The sequence below is a fragment of the Arabidopsis lyrata genome, assembly GCF_000004255.2.
Source record: "Arabidopsis lyrata subsp. lyrata unplaced genomic scaffold ARALYscaffold_4, whole genome shotgun sequence".
NCBI classification, from domain to species: domain Eukaryota; kingdom Viridiplantae; phylum Streptophyta; class Magnoliopsida; order Brassicales; family Brassicaceae; genus Arabidopsis; species Arabidopsis lyrata.
In genome coordinates, this window is record NW_003302552.1 from 10,963,631 (window position 1) to 10,981,678 (window position 18,048).

The 18,048-nt window shown below is 35.9% G+C and overlaps 3 protein-coding genes across 6 annotated transcripts; 2 read left to right on the top strand and 1 right to left on the bottom strand.

The window, feature by feature from the left end:
- Positions 1 to 1,240: 1,240 nt before the first annotated feature.
- On the top strand, positions 1,241 to 2,151 carry LOC9315124 (NDR1/HIN1-like protein 13; the record flags this gene model as incomplete). Its single annotated transcript, XM_021030046.1, is given in 1 exon segment — positions 1,241 to 2,151. A coding segment is annotated over 1 exon segment (675 nt), but the record flags the coding sequence as incomplete, so codon positions are not given.
- Positions 2,152 to 8,217: 6,066 nt separating this feature from the next.
- LOC9315125 (UPF0481 protein At3g47200) lies at positions 8,218 to 10,751 on the top strand. Its single transcript, XM_021029008.1, has 3 exons — positions 8,218 to 8,804; positions 9,444 to 10,172; positions 10,248 to 10,751. Exons 1-3 carry the CDS (start codon positions 8,471 to 8,473, stop codon positions 10,520 to 10,522), a joined length of 1,338 nt encoding a protein of 445 aa, XP_020884667.1. The 5' UTR covers positions 8,218 to 8,470; the 3' UTR covers positions 10,523 to 10,751.
- Positions 10,752 to 12,183: 1,432 nt separating this feature from the next.
- Positions 12,184 to 16,678, bottom strand: LOC9315126. Of its 4 annotated transcripts, none has more exons than XM_021028603.1 (6): positions 16,506 to 16,678; positions 13,965 to 15,064; positions 13,734 to 13,805; positions 13,439 to 13,653; positions 13,127 to 13,350; positions 12,184 to 13,042 (listed from the first exon to the last, which is right to left on the bottom strand). In XM_021028603.1, the coding sequence occupies exons 2-6, from the start codon at positions 15,010 to 15,012 to the stop codon at positions 12,367 to 12,369; spliced, it is 2,235 nt and encodes a 744-aa protein (XP_020884262.1). In that variant the 5' UTR covers positions 15,013 to 15,064; positions 16,506 to 16,678; the 3' UTR covers positions 12,184 to 12,366. The 4 variants fall into 4 exon arrangements, with proteins under 4 accessions (XP_020884262.1, XP_020884259.1, XP_020884261.1 ...); XM_021028600.1 differs by having other exon boundaries at positions 13,965 to 15,020; positions 16,506 to 16,677; XM_021028602.1 differs by lacking the exon at positions 16,506 to 16,678 and adding an exon at positions 16,086 to 16,472 and having other exon boundaries at positions 13,965 to 15,020.
- Between the last annotated feature and the right edge of the window lie 1,370 nt (positions 16,679 to 18,048).

The following is an 18,048-nucleotide window of genomic DNA, read 5'->3' on the forward strand; positions in this document are numbered from 1 at the left end:
TATATACAACCATTAATATGTACGTACGTGTGGATCCGAATCTACATATATGACCAAAATAACAAAAGAATCTATATTGAATTAAATTCTATTAAAACACATTTTTAAATATATGAAATCCTGCACTTATGTATAAGATTATTAATCTTACCCTTATATTAGGTTTGAAGATTCTTATAACAGACAAGAAAGGTAAACCACAGAGCAAAACAATGAATGTAGTTTTTAAAGAAGTCTTTCAAAACCTTCACTAAGACAGTCATGAAAAGAATTTAAAAGAGTTCCAATTTGACTAGGTAAATATGTTAACTAATCATCAAGGTTTTCTCCATTCTTATAGACTAGAGTAGAAGTTATTTTTATAACTGATGACATTATGTGGGTTTTCTATTTTAATTTTCTACAGGTTTTGATCATCAAAAGTTAAAACTAGGAATTGAAATGATGAAGGATAGTCTATAAGGAAAATAGATAAAAAAAAATTAAACAAATATGATAAGGAAAATAGATCTAAAATTAATTATATAGTATTATTCACTTCTACAAACAAAATATACAATTATCGTCAAATAAATAATACACAACATAATATTCAAATAGTAATAAACATAAAATAATATGATATATTCCCTTTTATATTATACTATTCCACTATATTATTTCTTACATAATTCAAATAAAATGAACAATTTAATTCATAAAAAAATATAAAATCTCGTGTTGTATAGCACGGGTCCTTATCTAGTTCAATATTAATACAACTCAAACTATCATATATACAACACAATCTTATCCCTTTCTTTATTAAGAAAATATGTTTTAAAACAAAGTAAATATATAACAATATTTAATCCAACTAAAAAAATGAACATGATATGACATACAAATCTCAAAATTTATACTATAACATTGTTTATTTCAAAAAAAAAAAATTTTAAAGCAAAATTTAGAATTTTGTTGAATGAAAAAATTTCAACCTGTGTTGTAACACGGGTTATGATCTAGTAAATTCTGTAAACACATAACTATCTGAAATATATTATTCCATATTAATATTACCCAATTTAGAGATTATTCTCTTCATTGGTTCATATAAACATTAAAAATAAGTCATAATTTATTAATTTTATATAGAAAATGTGGGGTCAAAGAAGGCCTTATTCTTGGCTTTAGACATATTCAACACTTAATCACGTCTTTGATTTATTGCCAACTGTTAAGCATTTGAATAACAACAACATAAGTAATCCAAGTCCCAAAAGATCAAATCTACCGTATCCCACCGCCGGAAAACGCACACCGCTTTGAACAACTCTCTCGTAAAAAAACCAACCGCAGTAACTGTAGATGCTGTTTCTGCTCATTCCTGGCAACGATTTTCATCTTAATCGTCCTCGCCGGAATATCCTTGGCGATTCTCTACCTAATCTACCGTCCCGAAGCTCCAAAATACTCTATCGAAGGATTCACAGTTTCCGGTATCAATCTGAATTCAACATCTCCGATTTCGCCGAATTTTAACGTTACCGTTAGATCGCGTAACGGTAACGGTAAAATCGGGGTTTATTACGAGAAAGAAAGCTCTGTGGATGTTTATTACAACGACGTTGATCTATGTAACGGTGTTATGCCGGTGTTTTATCAGCCGGCGAAGAATGTAACGGTCGTTAGGTTGGCGTTAAGTGGGTCTAAAATACAGTTGACTAGTGGTATGAGGAAGGAGATGCGTAATGAGGTGAGTAAGAAAACGTTGCCGTTTAAGTTAAAGATTAAAGCTCCGGTGAAGATTAAGGTTGGTTCTGTTAAGACGTGGACTATGATCGTTAATGTTGAGTGTGATGTAACGGTGGATAAATTGACGGCGCCGTCGAGGATTGTGTCGAGAAAATGCAGTCATGACGTGGATCTTTGGTGATGAATTTGCTCTGTTTTTTTTTTTTTTTTTTTTTTTGAAGAAGAAGAAAATAAGAAAAGAAATGAGTACAGAGGATGTTTTGGATTTGTAGGACTTATTTTCTTTTTTAATGTTTTTTTTGGTTCTTTGACTTGCGTTTTTTTTTTTTGGAGAACATATAATGTTGTGAATTTGTTGTGATTGGACGGCAGATATTTTCAAATGAGGAAAATTTCCAATTTGAACCTTATTTTATGAAGTTGAAAACTTCTTTTTTGTACGGTTCAAGATTTCAAAGGAGTAGTTCATTTTTGAGGAAAATAATGAAAAGGAAAGAGAGTTTACATAAAGAGTGCATAGCACACGGGAAAACGGCCATTTTCAACCCCAACTATTTGGGGGCGGGTTTTTCCAACCCAAACTAAGGCCCCCCGTCAATTTCTACCCAAACTCAAAACTAATTCAAATTCAAAACCTAAACTAATGAAATTTAGCCGATTTCAACACGACAGAAGACGGTGTTAGTTCGGGATTTAACGGCTGCTGAGTCAGCGATATCGTGGCATTGACGTGGCGGAAAAGCGGCCATTTTCAACCCCAACTATTTGGGGGTGGGTTTTTCCAACCCAAACTATTTGGGGGCGGGAAAAAATAAAACGTCGTCGTTTTCACTGACGTGGCTTCTGGTCAATGAAAACGACGACGTTTTATTTTTTTCCCCTTCAAACAACGAAACGACGTCGTTTTAATTTTGGGGAAAAATTAAAATTAGGGTTCTTCATTTTCTCTCGAAACAGAAAAATGTTCGTCGATTTTATGAATTCACAGGCACTGTAAACGGAATCTGAAAGAAATGTAGCAATAGCAAGAAAAAGCAAAATTTGTTCCTGAATAGTTTGGTCTAGCAATTGTGTTCTGTTGGTGTCGGATCCCGCACCAATAGTCCGGGATGAACCAAAGATTGCCATGTAATCAAGGTAACGGCCCACGAAGGATAAAGCCCATTAGACCCGTGAGTCGGAGGAACAGTCGAAGTGGTTATCACCACGAGGAGAGTCCGAAGTGACTGCACCTCGACATAAGTCCGGAGTCGAAGTCACAGTTAAAGATTTTGTCTTTCTTCCTGCAGTGGAATCATTGTACAGACATTCTATCTGGAAACTTGTCTGAAATCAATTGTGTTTATAGTCTCGTGACCTGAATCATCATCACTACAATTCACAAAAATTTCAATCCGCATAACAATTCATGAACTCTAAAGCTATGGTACCACACTGCCATTCATTAAAATTTCAACTCGACACAAATGGAGACAATACCATATTGTTTTAGAAATCATACAACCCCAAGATCCATCACATGGTAAGTAATACACAGTCGGACTATCGAATGATAGATCACCTTCGATATATAAATAGTTTTTCTCTCACGACCCAACTACGTACAAGATTACATGAATATAGCAGCGGCTTGGGTTTTGAATTTAAATTAGTTTTGAGTTTGGGTAGAAATTGACGGGGGGTCTTAGTTTGGGTTGGAAAAACCCGCCCCCAAATAGTTGGGGTTGAAAATGGCCGTTTTTCCGCCACGTCAATGCCACGATATCGCTGACTCAGCAGCCGTTAAATCTCGAGCTAACACCGTCTTCTGTCGTGTTGAAATCGGCTAATTTTCATTAGTTTAGGTTTTGAATTTGAATTAGTTTTGAGTTTGGGTAGAAATTGACAGAGGGTCTTAGTTTGGGTTGGAAAAACCCGCCCCCAAATAGTTGGGGTTGAAAATGGCCGTTTTCCCGCATAGCACACCAACATATTCTTTTTATTTTGACTGTCATTTGAACTGATGAAACCCGACCTTATAGCCCCCTAACTAGACGTTACAACGCAAACTAATGCAAGTATCTGAAAAAAAAAAGGCAGATGTTGAAATTTAACCGCTTAGTTAAAAACATTTTCTTAAGAAAAAAATTCCAGACTTCAGCTGGCTGAGCCCAACAAAACAAAAAATGAGCTTAAGGCCCCAAATTTCACTTTTTTTTTTCCTATATAAGAAATAGAGTATATTACACTCTAGCACACTTTATTAAGGGTTTGATTGCGGTTGTTAGCTGTTGGTTACAGTTGTTAGCGGTTGCTACCAATTGTAGAAACCGCTCCATACAAAATCCCAACCCCTCCCGTCCTGCCATAACTCTCGTGCCATCACAACCTCATAATTAGTTGGGATTGCGCCTGATTCCGAATCCAAAAGAGGTTTGCCCGACAACCATGAATCAACCCAAAATCTTATCTGTTTCCCATCACCCATCACCCATCACTCAGCTCAAACCCCTCATAACCACTTCTCGGAGCCCAACACCAATACTCCTCCACGTCGACGACCAACTACTCTTCGCAACCAGCCACCGTGTGTCGTGAATTTTGTTAAAGCCTCATCATCTTCAAGTACAGCCCATGTCAAAGAAGCCCAAGAAGAGCCCAAGTTACAGTCAAAAACCTCAACGGTAACTTTGACCAAGAACAAGACAAGCTCACAAGGAAAGCGTGAGAGGAGTACGGCTGAGACACCTCACCAAATCCAGCTTTCAAATAGATTCGCATCCTTATCGGATATAGGGTAGAGAGAGCTGTTACATGACAGGTCATTGTGTTCTAGATTGCTCTCTTTGTTTCTATATAAGGCTAGTGCTTGTATTAGGGTTTTTAACCATTGAATATGAAAGTTTGAGTTTTTATCTTCTTCTCTGAGTAAAAGTAATGGCTTGTATAAGTTGGAGAATCCTCAATTCTTGGCTTTCTATTCATCACGACAACAGATCACAAGTGATGTTATTTGGCACAAGAGATTGGGACATCCTCATCATCAAGTCATGGAGCATCTTTCTACTATTAGTGCAATAAAGTTCAATAAGACTACTAAGTCAATGTGTGAAGCCTGTCAGATGGGGAAGACAAGCAGGCTACCGTTTTCAAGATCAGAGTTTCAAGCTAGCAGTGTTCTTGAGAGAGTACACAGTGATGTTTGGGGACCTTCACTTGTACCTTCAGTTCAGGGTTTCAGATATTACGTTGTATTTATAGACAATTACTCGAGATTCTGTTGGTTATATCCTATTAAAATGAAATCTGAAGTTTTTCTCACTTTTAAAAGCTTTCAATCCTTGGTGGAAAATCAGTTCAACAAGAGAATCAAGATCTTCCAGAGTGATGGAGGAGGATAATTTGTCAATAAATCGATGCAAAATCATTTTTCAGAGTGTGGCATTCAACATTACATTGCTTGTCCACATACACCACAACAAAATGGTATTGCAGAAAGAAAACATAGACACCTAATGGAACTAGGTATGTCAATGCTTTTCCACAGTCATTTACCACAAAGCCTTTGGGTTGATGCTATATTTACTGCAAACTTCTTGAGCAATCTGCTTCCTACATCTATTCATGACAAGATGCATAGTCCTTTTGAAGTTCTGAATGGTATTCAACCAGTGTATACTGCCCTAAGAGTGTTTGGCAGTGCTTGCTACCCATATCTGAAACCTTACAGTCATAACAAGTTTGATCCCAAGTCATTGCTATGTGTGTTTCTTGGGTATACTGAAAGGTATAAAGGGTATAGGTGTCTTCACCCTCCTACTGGTCGGGTATACATCAGTAGGCATGTTCTATTTGATGAAAACAGTTTCCCATATGAGGAGACTTACAGACATTTTATCTCCAAAGCTGAGACACCTCTGTTGCAGGCTTGGTTTCAGGGACAGTCGCAACAGCGATTAGATATTGAGCAGGAAGCACCAGTTATGGAGGAATTGCTGACAAGTAAAAGTCAACAAGAAGAAGTCTCCACAAGCTCTGCAGTATCAAACCAGGAAGTCTCAGATTCTCAAGACTTTTCTCTGCAACAGTCAGAAAATGTTACTCAAGAGAATTCACAAGCTGATTCTTCTCAGACTGAAGAAGATCAAGTAGTCAACACTCACAATATGGTGACTAGAGGCAAAGATGGCATAAGAAAACCTAATCTAAGGTATGTCTTATATGTTGCCAAGGGCTTACCAGAAGAACCTAAAACAGTTCAAGAAGCGTTGAATCATCCAGGGTGGACAGCAGCATGTGAGGAAGAAATTGAAACATGTCATAGAACCAACACCTGGAGCCTAGTTCCCAAGCCTACTGGTGTCAATTTACTGGGTTGCAGGTGGATATTTAAAACAAAAATTAATGCTGATGGAACTTTGGATAAGTTAAGATCAAGACTGGTTGCAAAAGGTTATGAACAAGAAGAAGGAATTGATTTTTTGGAGACTTACAGTCCAGTGGTGAGAACAGCAACAGTGAGAATGGTTTTACATACTGCAGTTATAGAAAGATGGGACATTAAACAGTTGGATGTCAAGAATGCCTTCTTGCATGGTGATTTACAAGAAACAGTGTATATGAGACAGCCTCCTGGTTTTGAAGACAAGGAGAAACCAGATCATGTTTGCTTGCTCCACAAAGCTATTTATGGCCTACAGCAGGCTCCAAGAGCTTGGTTCGACAAGTTCAGCTCCTACTTGATAGAATTTGGGTTTATGTGCAGCAAAAGAGACCCTTCTCTTTTTATCTATCAACAAGAAAGAAGTGTTATGCTATTGCTACTCTATGTTGATGATATGGTTTTAACAGGGAATGACTCAAGTCTGATAAAAAGGCTCCTAGACAAGCTCAATGAGAAGTTTATGATGAAAGATATGGGACCTCTCAAGTACTTTCTGGGGATTCAAGCAGAATTCACTCCAAAGGGACTTTTTCTAAACCAAGAGAAGTATGCTCTGGATCTTCTGCAAAATGCAGGAATGATGGATTGTGCTCCTATGCCTACTCCTCTGCCAGTCCAAATTGATAGAATGCCTCACCAAAGAGAAGTGTTTCAGAATCCTACTTACTTTAGAAGTCTTGCAGGTAAACTACAGTACCTGACTTTAACTAGACCAGATATACAATATGCTGTGAATCTCATATGTCAAAAGATGCATCAACCATCAGTGTCAGATTTTAACCTCTTGAAGAGAGTGTTAAGATACTTGAAAGGAACTGTGAAGATGGGACTCTCCTTTACTTCAGAAACAGATTCAACTCTCAGATCATACTGTGATAGTGATCATGCTGGTTGTAAAGAGACTAGAAGGTCAACTGGAGGATTTTGCACGTTTCTGGGTTCAAATATCATCTCATGGTCTGCTAAACGTCAGCCTACAGTTGCCAGATCCTCAACTGAAGCAGAGTACAGAACACTTTCAGATACGGCTGCAGAATTATCTTGGATCACTGAACTTCTGAAAGAGATAGGCCTGCCTCAAGAGAAACCACCAGAAATATACTGTGACAACCTCTCTGCAGTGTATTTGTCAGCTAATCCGGTTCTTCATATAAGAAGCAAGCACTTTGCAACACATTTTCATTTTGCCAGAGAGATGGTTGCTATGGGAACTTTGGTCATTGAACATATACCAGCTCATCTTCAGATTGCAGACATTTCCACGAAGCCTCTGCCTCAATCAAGTTTTATATCCTTAAGATTCAAACTCGGTGTGGATTATTCACCCACCTCGAGTTTGCGGGGGAATGTTAAAGCCTCATCATCTTCAAGTACAACCCATGTCAAAGAAGCCCAAGAAGAGCCCAAGTTACAGTCAAAAACCTCAACGGTAACTTTGACCAAGAACAAGACAAGCTCACAAGGAAAGCGTGAGAGGAGTACGGCTGAGACACCTCACCAAATCCAGCTTTCAAATAGATTCGCATCCTTATCGGATCTAGGGTAGAGAGAGCTGTCACATGACAGGTCATTGTGTTCTAGATTGTTCTCTTTGTTTCTATATAAGGCTAGTGCTTGTATTAGGGTTTTTAACCATTGAATATGAAAGTTTGAGTTTTTATCTTCTTCTCCGAGTAAAACTACAAATTTCACCAATTCTGTATTTACTTCGTAACACTCTACTCCACAGGCTAACCCGATCATTTAATAATCGCCACCCCACCTTAGCTATGAGAGCTTTGTTCATATCCTATGCACGTCGGATACCCAAACCACATTCTTTTTTTGGTAAACTCACACTCTTCCACGCTACTACGTGTTGCTTTTTTTTGCAGCTGAACTTCCCCATAAAAAAGATCTTGAGAGATTTTATCCAGTCTCTTGAGAGTAGACTTTGGCAAAATAATGGTACTCATCGAATATACCGAAATGGCTGTTAAGACTGCTTTCGTGAGTATCAATCTCCCTACAAAAGTCAAAAGTTTTTTCCCTCCAGCCCGACAGTCTAGCATTCTATTCAGCCTTTTATATATATTAAATTTCGATCAGACTTTAAATAAATAGAAAAAGACAGTAAGAGTTTGTAGAAGCTCATGGTTCCCACGTTTTTGACTCGGCCATACATCTCTTTCTTCTCTCCATACTGAATTTTGAACGAAAGTTTGTAATCCTTCTTTCTTCTTCCTTCTAGACTCCTAGGTGATATGCTTGTTAATCCAGTGGAATTCTCATTTCTTTCACTGAATTTGTTGTAAAAAACCCAGGTTCTAGAATATGAATTTAAAGAGGCCGTTTCCAGGAATGTGGCGGTTTCCTACAAATCCCGAGATTTGTTGCATCTACAGAGTCCCAGACTGTCCGCGTAGCGTAAATCCAGAAGCATATACACCTCAATTACTCCTCATTGGACCTCTTAATCATTCTTTAAAATCTCAAGCTTTCAAATCTCCTGGAGATGTCACATATACAATGTCAACGGGATACTTAAACATGGAAGAGTGTAAGAAGATTTACTTAGCGGAATTCACACGAAGGGTTGTTGGAGGGGAAAATACCATTAAAGTATTTATGAGAATGATCGAAGAAGACGAAGATAGAATCAGGGAAAGCTAGGGATGTAAACGGAGCGGATATCCGGTTTTTTTAAGATATCCGTATCCGTATCTGTATCCGCATTATTCGTCAATTTAGTATCCGTATCCGGATCCGGAATTCCGGATATCCGGTATCCGGATATTCGTTAAAAATCCGGATATCCGCGAATATCCGGAAATAGTGTTGTTTTTTTTGGACAAACCGGAAATAGTATTTTAAAATCTTAAATTCAATAATATCATACATAAAAAGTTTAAAAAAATTCACAAAATAGCTAGAAGTTGATTATATATACAAAACATTATAAAAACAAAGAATTTATTAAAGTAGCAAAAAGTTTAAAAGATTTAAGTGATGTTCTTAAAAAAAAAAGACATTAATCAACTTCTTAAATCCTTCTTAAAAATTTCTTTTTATTTTTTTGTCATATGATTTATTTATTAACATTAAAAATTAAATAAAAACAATTAAAAAGTTGGCTTCCAAACTTTTTTGGGCTTTAACACTTGAAAAATGGACTCATAAGGCTTTTTTTTTTTTTTTTTTTTTTTTTTTTTTTTGCCGGATATCCGTTATCCGGCCCAAATTTTTGGATTATCCGTATCTGGAATATCCGTCATTTTACTATCTGTATCCGTATCCGTTTTGCCAGATATCCGTTTTTTTGGAGCAAAAACCGGATACGGATACGGATATCCGCGGATAACGGATATAAATCTCAGGCCTAGGGAAAGCTATTCGGAATCAAGTGCTTGGATTGAATCTCAAGAGTTCGTCAAAATGATCCTACACGATTGTGTTTTTATACTAGAGCTCATTTTGAGGACTTTAGAAAGAGGACGGGAAAAAACAGGGGATCCTATCATGGACATGCCTTGTCTTGAAGTCATAGTCAAGTCAGATCTCATGTTGCTCGAGAACCAACTTCCGTATTTTATCCTCGAGAAACTCTTCGATCCAGTCGTCCCAAAATTCCAGAAATTAATCATCAATTACTTCAACTTCGGAGGTAAAATCGGAAACAAATCCAAATTTAGACATTTCACTGATCTGTTCAGGTGTGTGCGCGTTGAAACACTTCAAGGGCTTCCTCCAAGGAAATTCAAGCTGATAGAACATATGTATAACGCGGTTAAGCTACATAGCGGGGGAGTGAAATTTGAAGCTGTAGAAAACGAGTACTCGTTGTATGTGAGATTCGAGAATGGTTGTTTGAAGATGCCTTGTTTCGTGGTTCATGATCATGAAGAGAGGATATTGAGAAACATAATGGCGCTTGAAAATTGCCATTATCCTTACGAAGCACATGTTTGTACCTACATGATCTTCCTAGATTACCTCATTGACACGGAGAAAGACGTGGACATGCTTGTCGAGAAAGGTAACCCTTTTATCGTATAGGTCCATATCCATATGTGTATATTGATTTGTTTACGTTTTCGATTGTTTTTGCAAGGGATAATAAGAAACTGGATTGGGCAACACAGTTTGGTAGCAGAGATGGTGAACAAGCTTTGTGTGGGCATCATGGATAATGGCTCTTACTGTTCTGATACATCAGTCGAAGTCAACGCTTACTATTCAAGCCCATTCAATAGGTCACGCGCTGTCCTGAAGCGTGTTTATTTTGGTAACATGTGGATAGGGACAGCTACAGTCGCCGCCATGCTTCTATTGTTGATGACTCTTGTCCAAACGGTGGCTTCAATCATTCAGGTGAAGCAGAAATGATTTTTATACACGCCGCAACATTTTTCTCCAGTTTGTTTACGATTTTTTTTTTTTTCTTTTCGTGCAAATTGTTTCCGATTTTTAACTAATCCTGCAGATAAAATTTGACTTTTTGTCTTGTCTTATCTTTTCTGATTTCCCAAAATAAAATAAATATATTTTTGTCCTGAAAACATTGTGATTTTGAAGTTGTATTAATTTTTATTCTGTTAGTTGATTATATCTTGGGGCTATTTGTGGATAAGACTCGTTATGATAAGATTTAGATGATTTAAAGAGTTGTGATTTTCAGATATGATCGAACGAAAAGTTTGTACGTTGTGTAAAATCTTTGAATTTTGAAGGAAAACTAACATATTAAAAAAAGCTCAAACTTACATCTATATATATATTTTTGGAGTACACTTAGCAAATAAATCCTAGAATTGCTAAGTATTTACAAAAAATGCCATTATCATAAATGTTTATCTATTTATTAATATTACAAAATATTTTTGAAAAAATCTTTTAAAAACTATGGCTTCCAAATATAGTAACAAATTGATTTTGTTTCTAAATTTTCCTAAAACATCTCTACCTAATTTAAACATTATTGTATGATTCCTCTTTCACTTTTATATGATCTTATAGTAATTTATTTTGAATTTATATAAAATACATATAATTAATAAAATAATAAAAAATTTATGCATATAATGTGATTAAAGTTTTTTAAAACGGACATATATTACTCAATTGATGAAGAAAAAATATGTGTACAATGTCCCACATTGCTTAAAAAACTGGGCAATAGTTTAGAGTCATACTATAAAAAAGACCAAAATAATTATGAATACAAAACGGGGTATACCACGGGTGAAACCTAGAATTAAAGTAAAGATATAATTATATAATCTTAAATGCTAAACAAACCAAACAAATATAATTTAAAATTTAAAAATTTTAGTTTAAAAAAATCGACCCAGAATATATCGCGGGGTAATTTTTTTTTTGATACAAAATAATATCAAATTATTATAATAGTCCATGATTATAAATGTATGCCAATATTAATATTATATCATTTCTACACCTACAACTCTTCTAAGTACACATATTTCGACGATATTAATTATAATATAAAATAATTAAACGAATTTTTTTTATTTAATATCAATTTAAAAATCCAATAAATTATAAATTATTATATAAAATAAATAAAATACAATTTTGCCCCGCGGGTTAAATTCTAGTTGAAACATAAAAGTCCCTACAGTTTTTAAAGTCTAAACACTAATCGGCTCGCACATCAGTTAATTTACGAGTTATGACTGATTCTCCCTAAAAAAAGCTAATGAAATTTCAGACAAGAATCGTTTGCGGCATGGAAGAAAATCCTTGGCACAATGAACGAATCTTGACTTTAGATATGTCAAGAAAAGGGTTACATACTGTGTTTGCTTTATTGCCTCTTCGCTGTAACATGTAACCCATCACTAATCACACCAAACATTTTATTCTTTATCTTACTCGTGTGCACGTAATTTTATTTTATTATTGTATATAATTATTTAATTGTTTATTGCTTCTATTTGATAACTTCCATATAAACGGGTCTGATGCATCAACATTTGGAAATACTCTTATCTTGTTGACTAGGTATTATATGTTTTCAGTGACTGGACAAGCTAAACCCTCCCAATTTATTTTGATATGCTGACAAACTCTTATCACAATTTTCCATATTCATACTTGAAGCAATCTTTTTATGTAATCCCTTTTGCATTTACAAATGCCTAAACCCAATTTTCCCTCCAAAATTTTAACCTGACAAAACTCCATTTTTCTAAGAAACCAAAAAAAAATCATTTTCCTTGTGAAGAGTAAGCCTTCTTCAACTGCTCGTAGTTGTTTTTAGCTCCGTGGATTCCTTCTTTAAGTTCCTCGTACATTTTCACTGATGATTCTGCAAACTGGTTGAGTTGTCCAACAAATCCTTCCAAGCTTGTCCTAAACCGATCAAATCCCGGACCACAATCCTCCAATGTCTCATCTTGCAGCATTTGAGCTGTCAAATCGTTTTTGTTCTCACCAGACCGATGTTTCTTGGTGCGACTCTTCTCCTGACGTGGCAAGAACCTGGCAACATCAGAAGCAAGTGCTTTAATGGAGCCTGAAACCTCTTTGGTACGTAAAACTTCGAGCTTTTCTAGCCAGATTCCACAGGTTGCATAAATGGGAGGACCGTAGTTTCTCAAAGATGGTTGTGGCGCACGCCTTTTTCGTTTGGAGGATCGTTGTGGTAAGGCGACACATTTCACCAGCCACTCGTTTATCGCTTGAATATATGATTTCTGGCCTGTGATCCATTTTGTGAAGCTTGAGGCCAACGCGTTGAGTTCATCTTCAAGGTGAGATGTTACTTGTCTGTGCAACTCTGATTGCATGTTGAGTTTAATGTTTCCGCCTCTGTAACAGGCTTTGATTAACTGAAACTGAACCTTGTGGCATTCCAACATGACTTCCCACATACGACTCAACCTAATTCACATCCAAGAATAAATATAATGGTTCAGGTCAAATTTGAAATCATGAGTATACTGGAGCGAGTGACTTAACACATACCCTTCAATGAGTTCCTCAAGTTGAGGCTGGAGCTCGTTGTCGCGGAGTTCTTCAATCCGTCTTGATATTGAGTCAATCCTATGAATCGCCACTCTGATTCTGGAGTGAAGGTCTTTCACAACTGCACGTGTCTTGTCTATTCTTTTTGAACTTTTACCTTCTGATTCAAGTTCTCTCAAAATTCTGCACTTTTCGTCATACTCTCTCCGCACAGTCTGACTCCCCTGAAACCAATAAAAGTGAGAAAACAAATCACATACTTTCACTGCAATTTCTTGATTTTTTAAAATCTATTTACAGCACTATAAGTACCTTAACTTCATCATAGAGCTTCCGCTCCCATGCATACAGTCTGTCTAGCGTTGAGGCATGGCTTCCAGCAATCATGCAAATGTTTTCAAAGAGATTACTATTGAGTTCTTCCACATCATCAGAATTCATTGCTCCGAGAGGATTACGAGAAGATGAGGATCGTGAAGATTCAGTCCTATGCCAGGTCAAGTATTTCACTGAGTTCTGAGCAGGCTCTGCACAAACTCTTAGACTATAAACACTCCATACAATCAATCTAAAAAAGTTGACCCAAAATAGAAATAAGTTTAATTACCTTCTGGTACATCTTTGGGATCTTCCCCACAAGAGAGACATGTTTTGAACAGTGATGATGCACCGGAGCCACCTGCAAAAAGCAGAGATGTGTGATTCAACAAGTGTTTTTCCTTCAAATATGAATCACAACCAGTAATCAATCTAGATGCAGAGACACATTAGATTAACTAAGGTGGAATTTCCACATACATACGTGCAAGTAAAACCTTTAAGAGATAAAAATTATTACTTTCTTTTGATGGAACTATTGGACGGAAATGCAATTTATTGGCTTCAAGCATCCTAGGAACCTCTTTTCCAGTCTCTGATGCTTTAACAAAGAGCAACTCTATCTCTTTCATGCTTGACAAGAAGTCCCTGGGAGGAAGCTTGTTCTCTGTGTGATCTCCCTTGTTTGGTGTTTTGTTCACTGGAGTGGCTGCTAAAGGTGTCACTGGTGGTGATAACTCAGGAGTTTTACTTTTCTCAGCGTCTGAGAACTCCCTCTCAACTCCCTCTCGTTGAGGCAAAGCACTGTGATCACGGCGCACTCTATTGAAGTTTTCAAAGCTTCTAACAAGTGTATCACTTGTGGGCTCATCAAACTCATCATCATCCGAATCTCTGGACTCTTCCCTTTCTTGAAAAGAAAAGTCCTCACCATCATCTTCCACCTCTGGAGTTTCATCTTCCCCCTTCACAGATCTCGACACATGACCATTTCCAACATGAGAAGAAGAAAACTGGTTGTCAATTGGATGAGAAAGACCAAAATAATCCCAAGGTGCTTCAGGTGGCATGGAAGAAGATTCCTCAAATGGGGTTGATTCCATCTTTTCTATAGACCTGCTTCGTGGTATACTGGATGACGTTACAGTGGCAACAATAGAAACTGGTGGTTTCTCCTCCACTTTTTTTGAAGAAAACCCTCTGAATTTCATATGATTGACCTGGAACGGACTGGTACTAGGAGGCGAGGGAGGAGGAGAATACGTATCATGGTGGGAATGTGAAGCAGGTGGAGGAGAGTATGACAAATGAGAAACCGATTTCTCGATTAAAGCAAGAGGTTGTTCTGGTGTTGCACTAGTGGACGTGTACAAGGAAGATTCAACTGGAACTTCAGTCTCAGCAAATTTTCTGAGGGCAGTTCCGGTACTTTTAAGAGACTGAACGTATGAAACGTGAGCAGCTGCTAACAAACATCTTCCATCGAGTGCTTGTTGGACGAATTTTTTTCTTTCCCTACATAACTGTAAGGCTTTATCTTCATCTATTCTGGATGTTGATGCACCCATTGTCCAAGCTTACATGCACCAAAAAAACAAGTTACAGAATTAGATTTACAACCTGCAGAAACGCAATCGTACATAAATTAGACCAAGAAATAACACAAAACGGACAGAAATACTTGAATAGTTCCAAATCTAGAAAAGGAAACCTTCAAATTGAGAGGAATAATCATAAGGGCAATAATATGTTCCTTAGGACTCTAATTTAGAGTTCTTCTATTATGTGGTTTGGGAGATTCTTATAGATAGGAAGGAGGACCCATTTGCAAGATCCATCCTGCGAAATAGGCTTTGTGAGGGTTTATCAGTTTATAGCGAGGGAACTGTTTTCTGCATTTGGTTTGGTGATCTTTTTTTGTTATCTTGTTCTGGGTTATATTCTTATTAGTGATCCTTAACTCTAACAAAAACTACCACAAGAAACACAAAACCGATAAAATAGAACCTTAGATACTTTAAAGATTATCAAGTGGAGTAGATTTAGTGAAAGAGGTCTACGAAAAAAAACCAAAATGGCAGAGTTTCAGTGAGACTGTATTCTCGACATCAATGCACCAACCCCTAGCAGGATCCAATCGGAGATAACTAGAAGAGAAATTTAAGAAATAGCTAGTCATTTGTTCCACTAAATTATCTAATGCAAAGGTGTGAGTGAGAGTATCATTGTATTCATGTTGAATATGAGAGAAGAAACAATGCTCTTTATTATCAAATTGCATCAAGAAATAAACAAATGAAAAGTATGCATTGCAGGATAGTTGCTATTAGCTAGACATGATGATTCTCTCAAATCTCAAAACTCAATCCTCCGTATATAAGAAAAGAAAAAAAACAAAGTAAATCACAAGCAAACACAAAGAGGATACATAAATTCAAGGCAATGAACACAGAGATGAAACTCAACACCGATGAGTATTAAGAAACAAAAGGAACAAGCTTATGTTACTCCCAACACAAAACACAAAATCAATCATACATACCAAAAAAAAAAAACAACAACCTAAAAGCAACTATCAAACAACATTTAAAGAACAAGTTTCCACTTTGAAATCATAACACAATCTAACCTATTCTCTTACCCTAGTAACCTTTTTCGCTGTTACAAGTTCATCAAGCAAACCCCTTTTAAGAAAAAGAGTAAAACTTTCACAGAACCAAGTTGCAGTTGTATCAACCTATAGATGAGAAACAATCAGAATCACATAAAAATGACAGCTTTTATTGGTAATCGGAATCTAGGGCGAGAGAGAATATATGCAAGGAGAAGCATAAACAAAGTCATACCGCAGACAAAATACAAAACTGATTGAACAAATTAACAAGTTTTCTTAAGAGTAATCGAAAATCAAAACCTGAAAAGTGAACGAATTTGACAAAAAGGAGAGATTTTTATAGAAAGGTAAAGAAACCCAATTGAAATTGGACCATAACAGTAGAAGAAAACCTAGAAAAGGAAAGATTTTTCACACAAGTAGAAGAAACCCAGAAAAAGGCTATACCTAAGAGTCGAAGGAATTAAAGAGAGGTTCTTTGAGAGCTTTTGAGAGGATCAAACAAAACAAAACGTCTTCTTCTACAGGAGGCGAAGAAGAAGGAGAGAGGTGTGTGTGAGTCAGCAGCGAATCAGATGGGTAGAGAGAGAGAGAGAAGAGGAATCTTATGCGGAGGAGAAAAAGGAGATTGTGTGTGTATGTGTGTGAGTTACCAACATGCAATAAGCATTTGCTTGCTTGTAAAGATGATTTTGACGGGTGACTCCAAAAACGGTAACTTTCTCTTGCCGTCGTTATTCTAGTCCGGTCACTTTTTTACACTTTTTTTTTTGTCTTTTTAATTTTTTTAAGGATTCATTAGTTTATGACAAACATCCTTAATCTATGGTCTTAGTCAATTGCTTTATAAAAACCATTTTGTTATGTCAACTCACATTTATTAATATAAAAACGGTATAAGAAAAATAATCTATAGTGATACATTAAAAACCCATTAAAAAGAAACTCATTTTTTGAGTGAAACTAATCCTATAAAATTGATAGATACATAGAGAAAGAAAACCATTTAAGAGTTATTGGATTAATTTTTTTGAATTGTTTGAAGAATTTTTTGGACATGCTGGGGAAAGAATCTGACTGAAAACTCTAGGAATTTGTAGAAAATTATAAATTAGTTTTGATTGGATGAAATGGAGGAATAGTCAAAGGTGGCCAAATAATTAACTCAGAATGTTTTTGGGAACAAAGAAAAAAAAAACCAATGTGGCTCCTCATGTCAGTAGAATATAAAATATGGAAATATCAATGTAAGTTGAGCATAAAAATCCAAATACACTTCACGGGGTTAAGAAAATAGGGAAGAAGTCCATATGTAAGTAACTATTTTCGTTTCATTTCTTCTATCATGTTTCAATAGAAACAATCGAAGGATTAAAAAATGGGTAAGACCAGTTTTATACTAAGAAATCATTCGGATTCAAAGCATTGAAAAGGAAAAGCACAAGATGAATAAAAACAAAACGTATTACTTTCTTTGTTTTAAATTAGTTGTCGTTTTAGAAGTTAAATTTTGGTTTTAGATTAGTTGTCGTTTTCTATTTTCAATGCAGATGTTTGACGGATTTTTCAATTATACTTATATTCTTTAAGCTTATTTATTAACGATACTAAATAAAATAATACACTAATTAGGGATAAATTAGAAAAATTGAATGTTTTTTTTAATATGCGTGAAAAAATCTTAAACGACAACTAATTTAAAACGGAAAGAGTACTAAAAATCCGAGACCAAAACATTTTACACATAATTAGCTGTAACATGTAATATCATTAGTTAACCCTAATTAATTCTCCTAAATTCCAAAATTCCAAAACAAGTAGTTTTTTTTATTGAGGAAAAAAACTATTGAGGATGTAATTTGTAGTTATCATAAATAAAACATTCATAAAATAACATGTTACTTTGGGCATGACTTGTATATCAAATAACAAAATAATTATAAACGAAAAACATTGAACTAGAACAAGTTTTGATAAAATAATTATAAAA

What these genes read in the sequence shown, in the direction of transcription:
- LOC9315125 (XM_021029008.1), top strand. Translation starts at nt 8,471, where the DNA reads ATGAATTTAAAGAGGCCGTTTCCAGGAATGTGGCGGTTTCCTACAAAT. An exon ending in CGAAGATAGAATCAGGGAAA is followed by an intron (nt 8,805 to 9,443) that starts GCTAGGGATGTA and finishes CCGTTTTGCCAG; the next exon opens with ATATCCGTTTTTTTGGAGCA. An exon ending in GGACATGCTTGTCGAGAAAG is followed by an intron (nt 10,173 to 10,247) that starts GTAACCCTTTTA and finishes TGTTTTTGCAAG; the next exon opens with GGATAATAAGAAACTGGATT.
- LOC9315126 (XM_021028603.1), bottom strand. Translation starts at nt 15,012, where the DNA reads ATGGGTGCATCAACATCCAGAATAGATGAAGATAAAGCCTTACAGTTA. An exon ending in TCCCAAAGATGTACCAGAAG is followed by an intron (nt 13,654 to 13,733) that starts GTAATTAAACTT and finishes GAGTTTGTGCAG; the next exon opens with AGCCTGCTCAGAACTCAGTG. An exon ending in AGCTCTATGATGAAGTTAAG is followed by an intron (nt 13,351 to 13,438) that starts GTACTTATAGTG and finishes TATTGGTTTCAG; the next exon opens with GGGAGTCAGACTGTGCGGAG.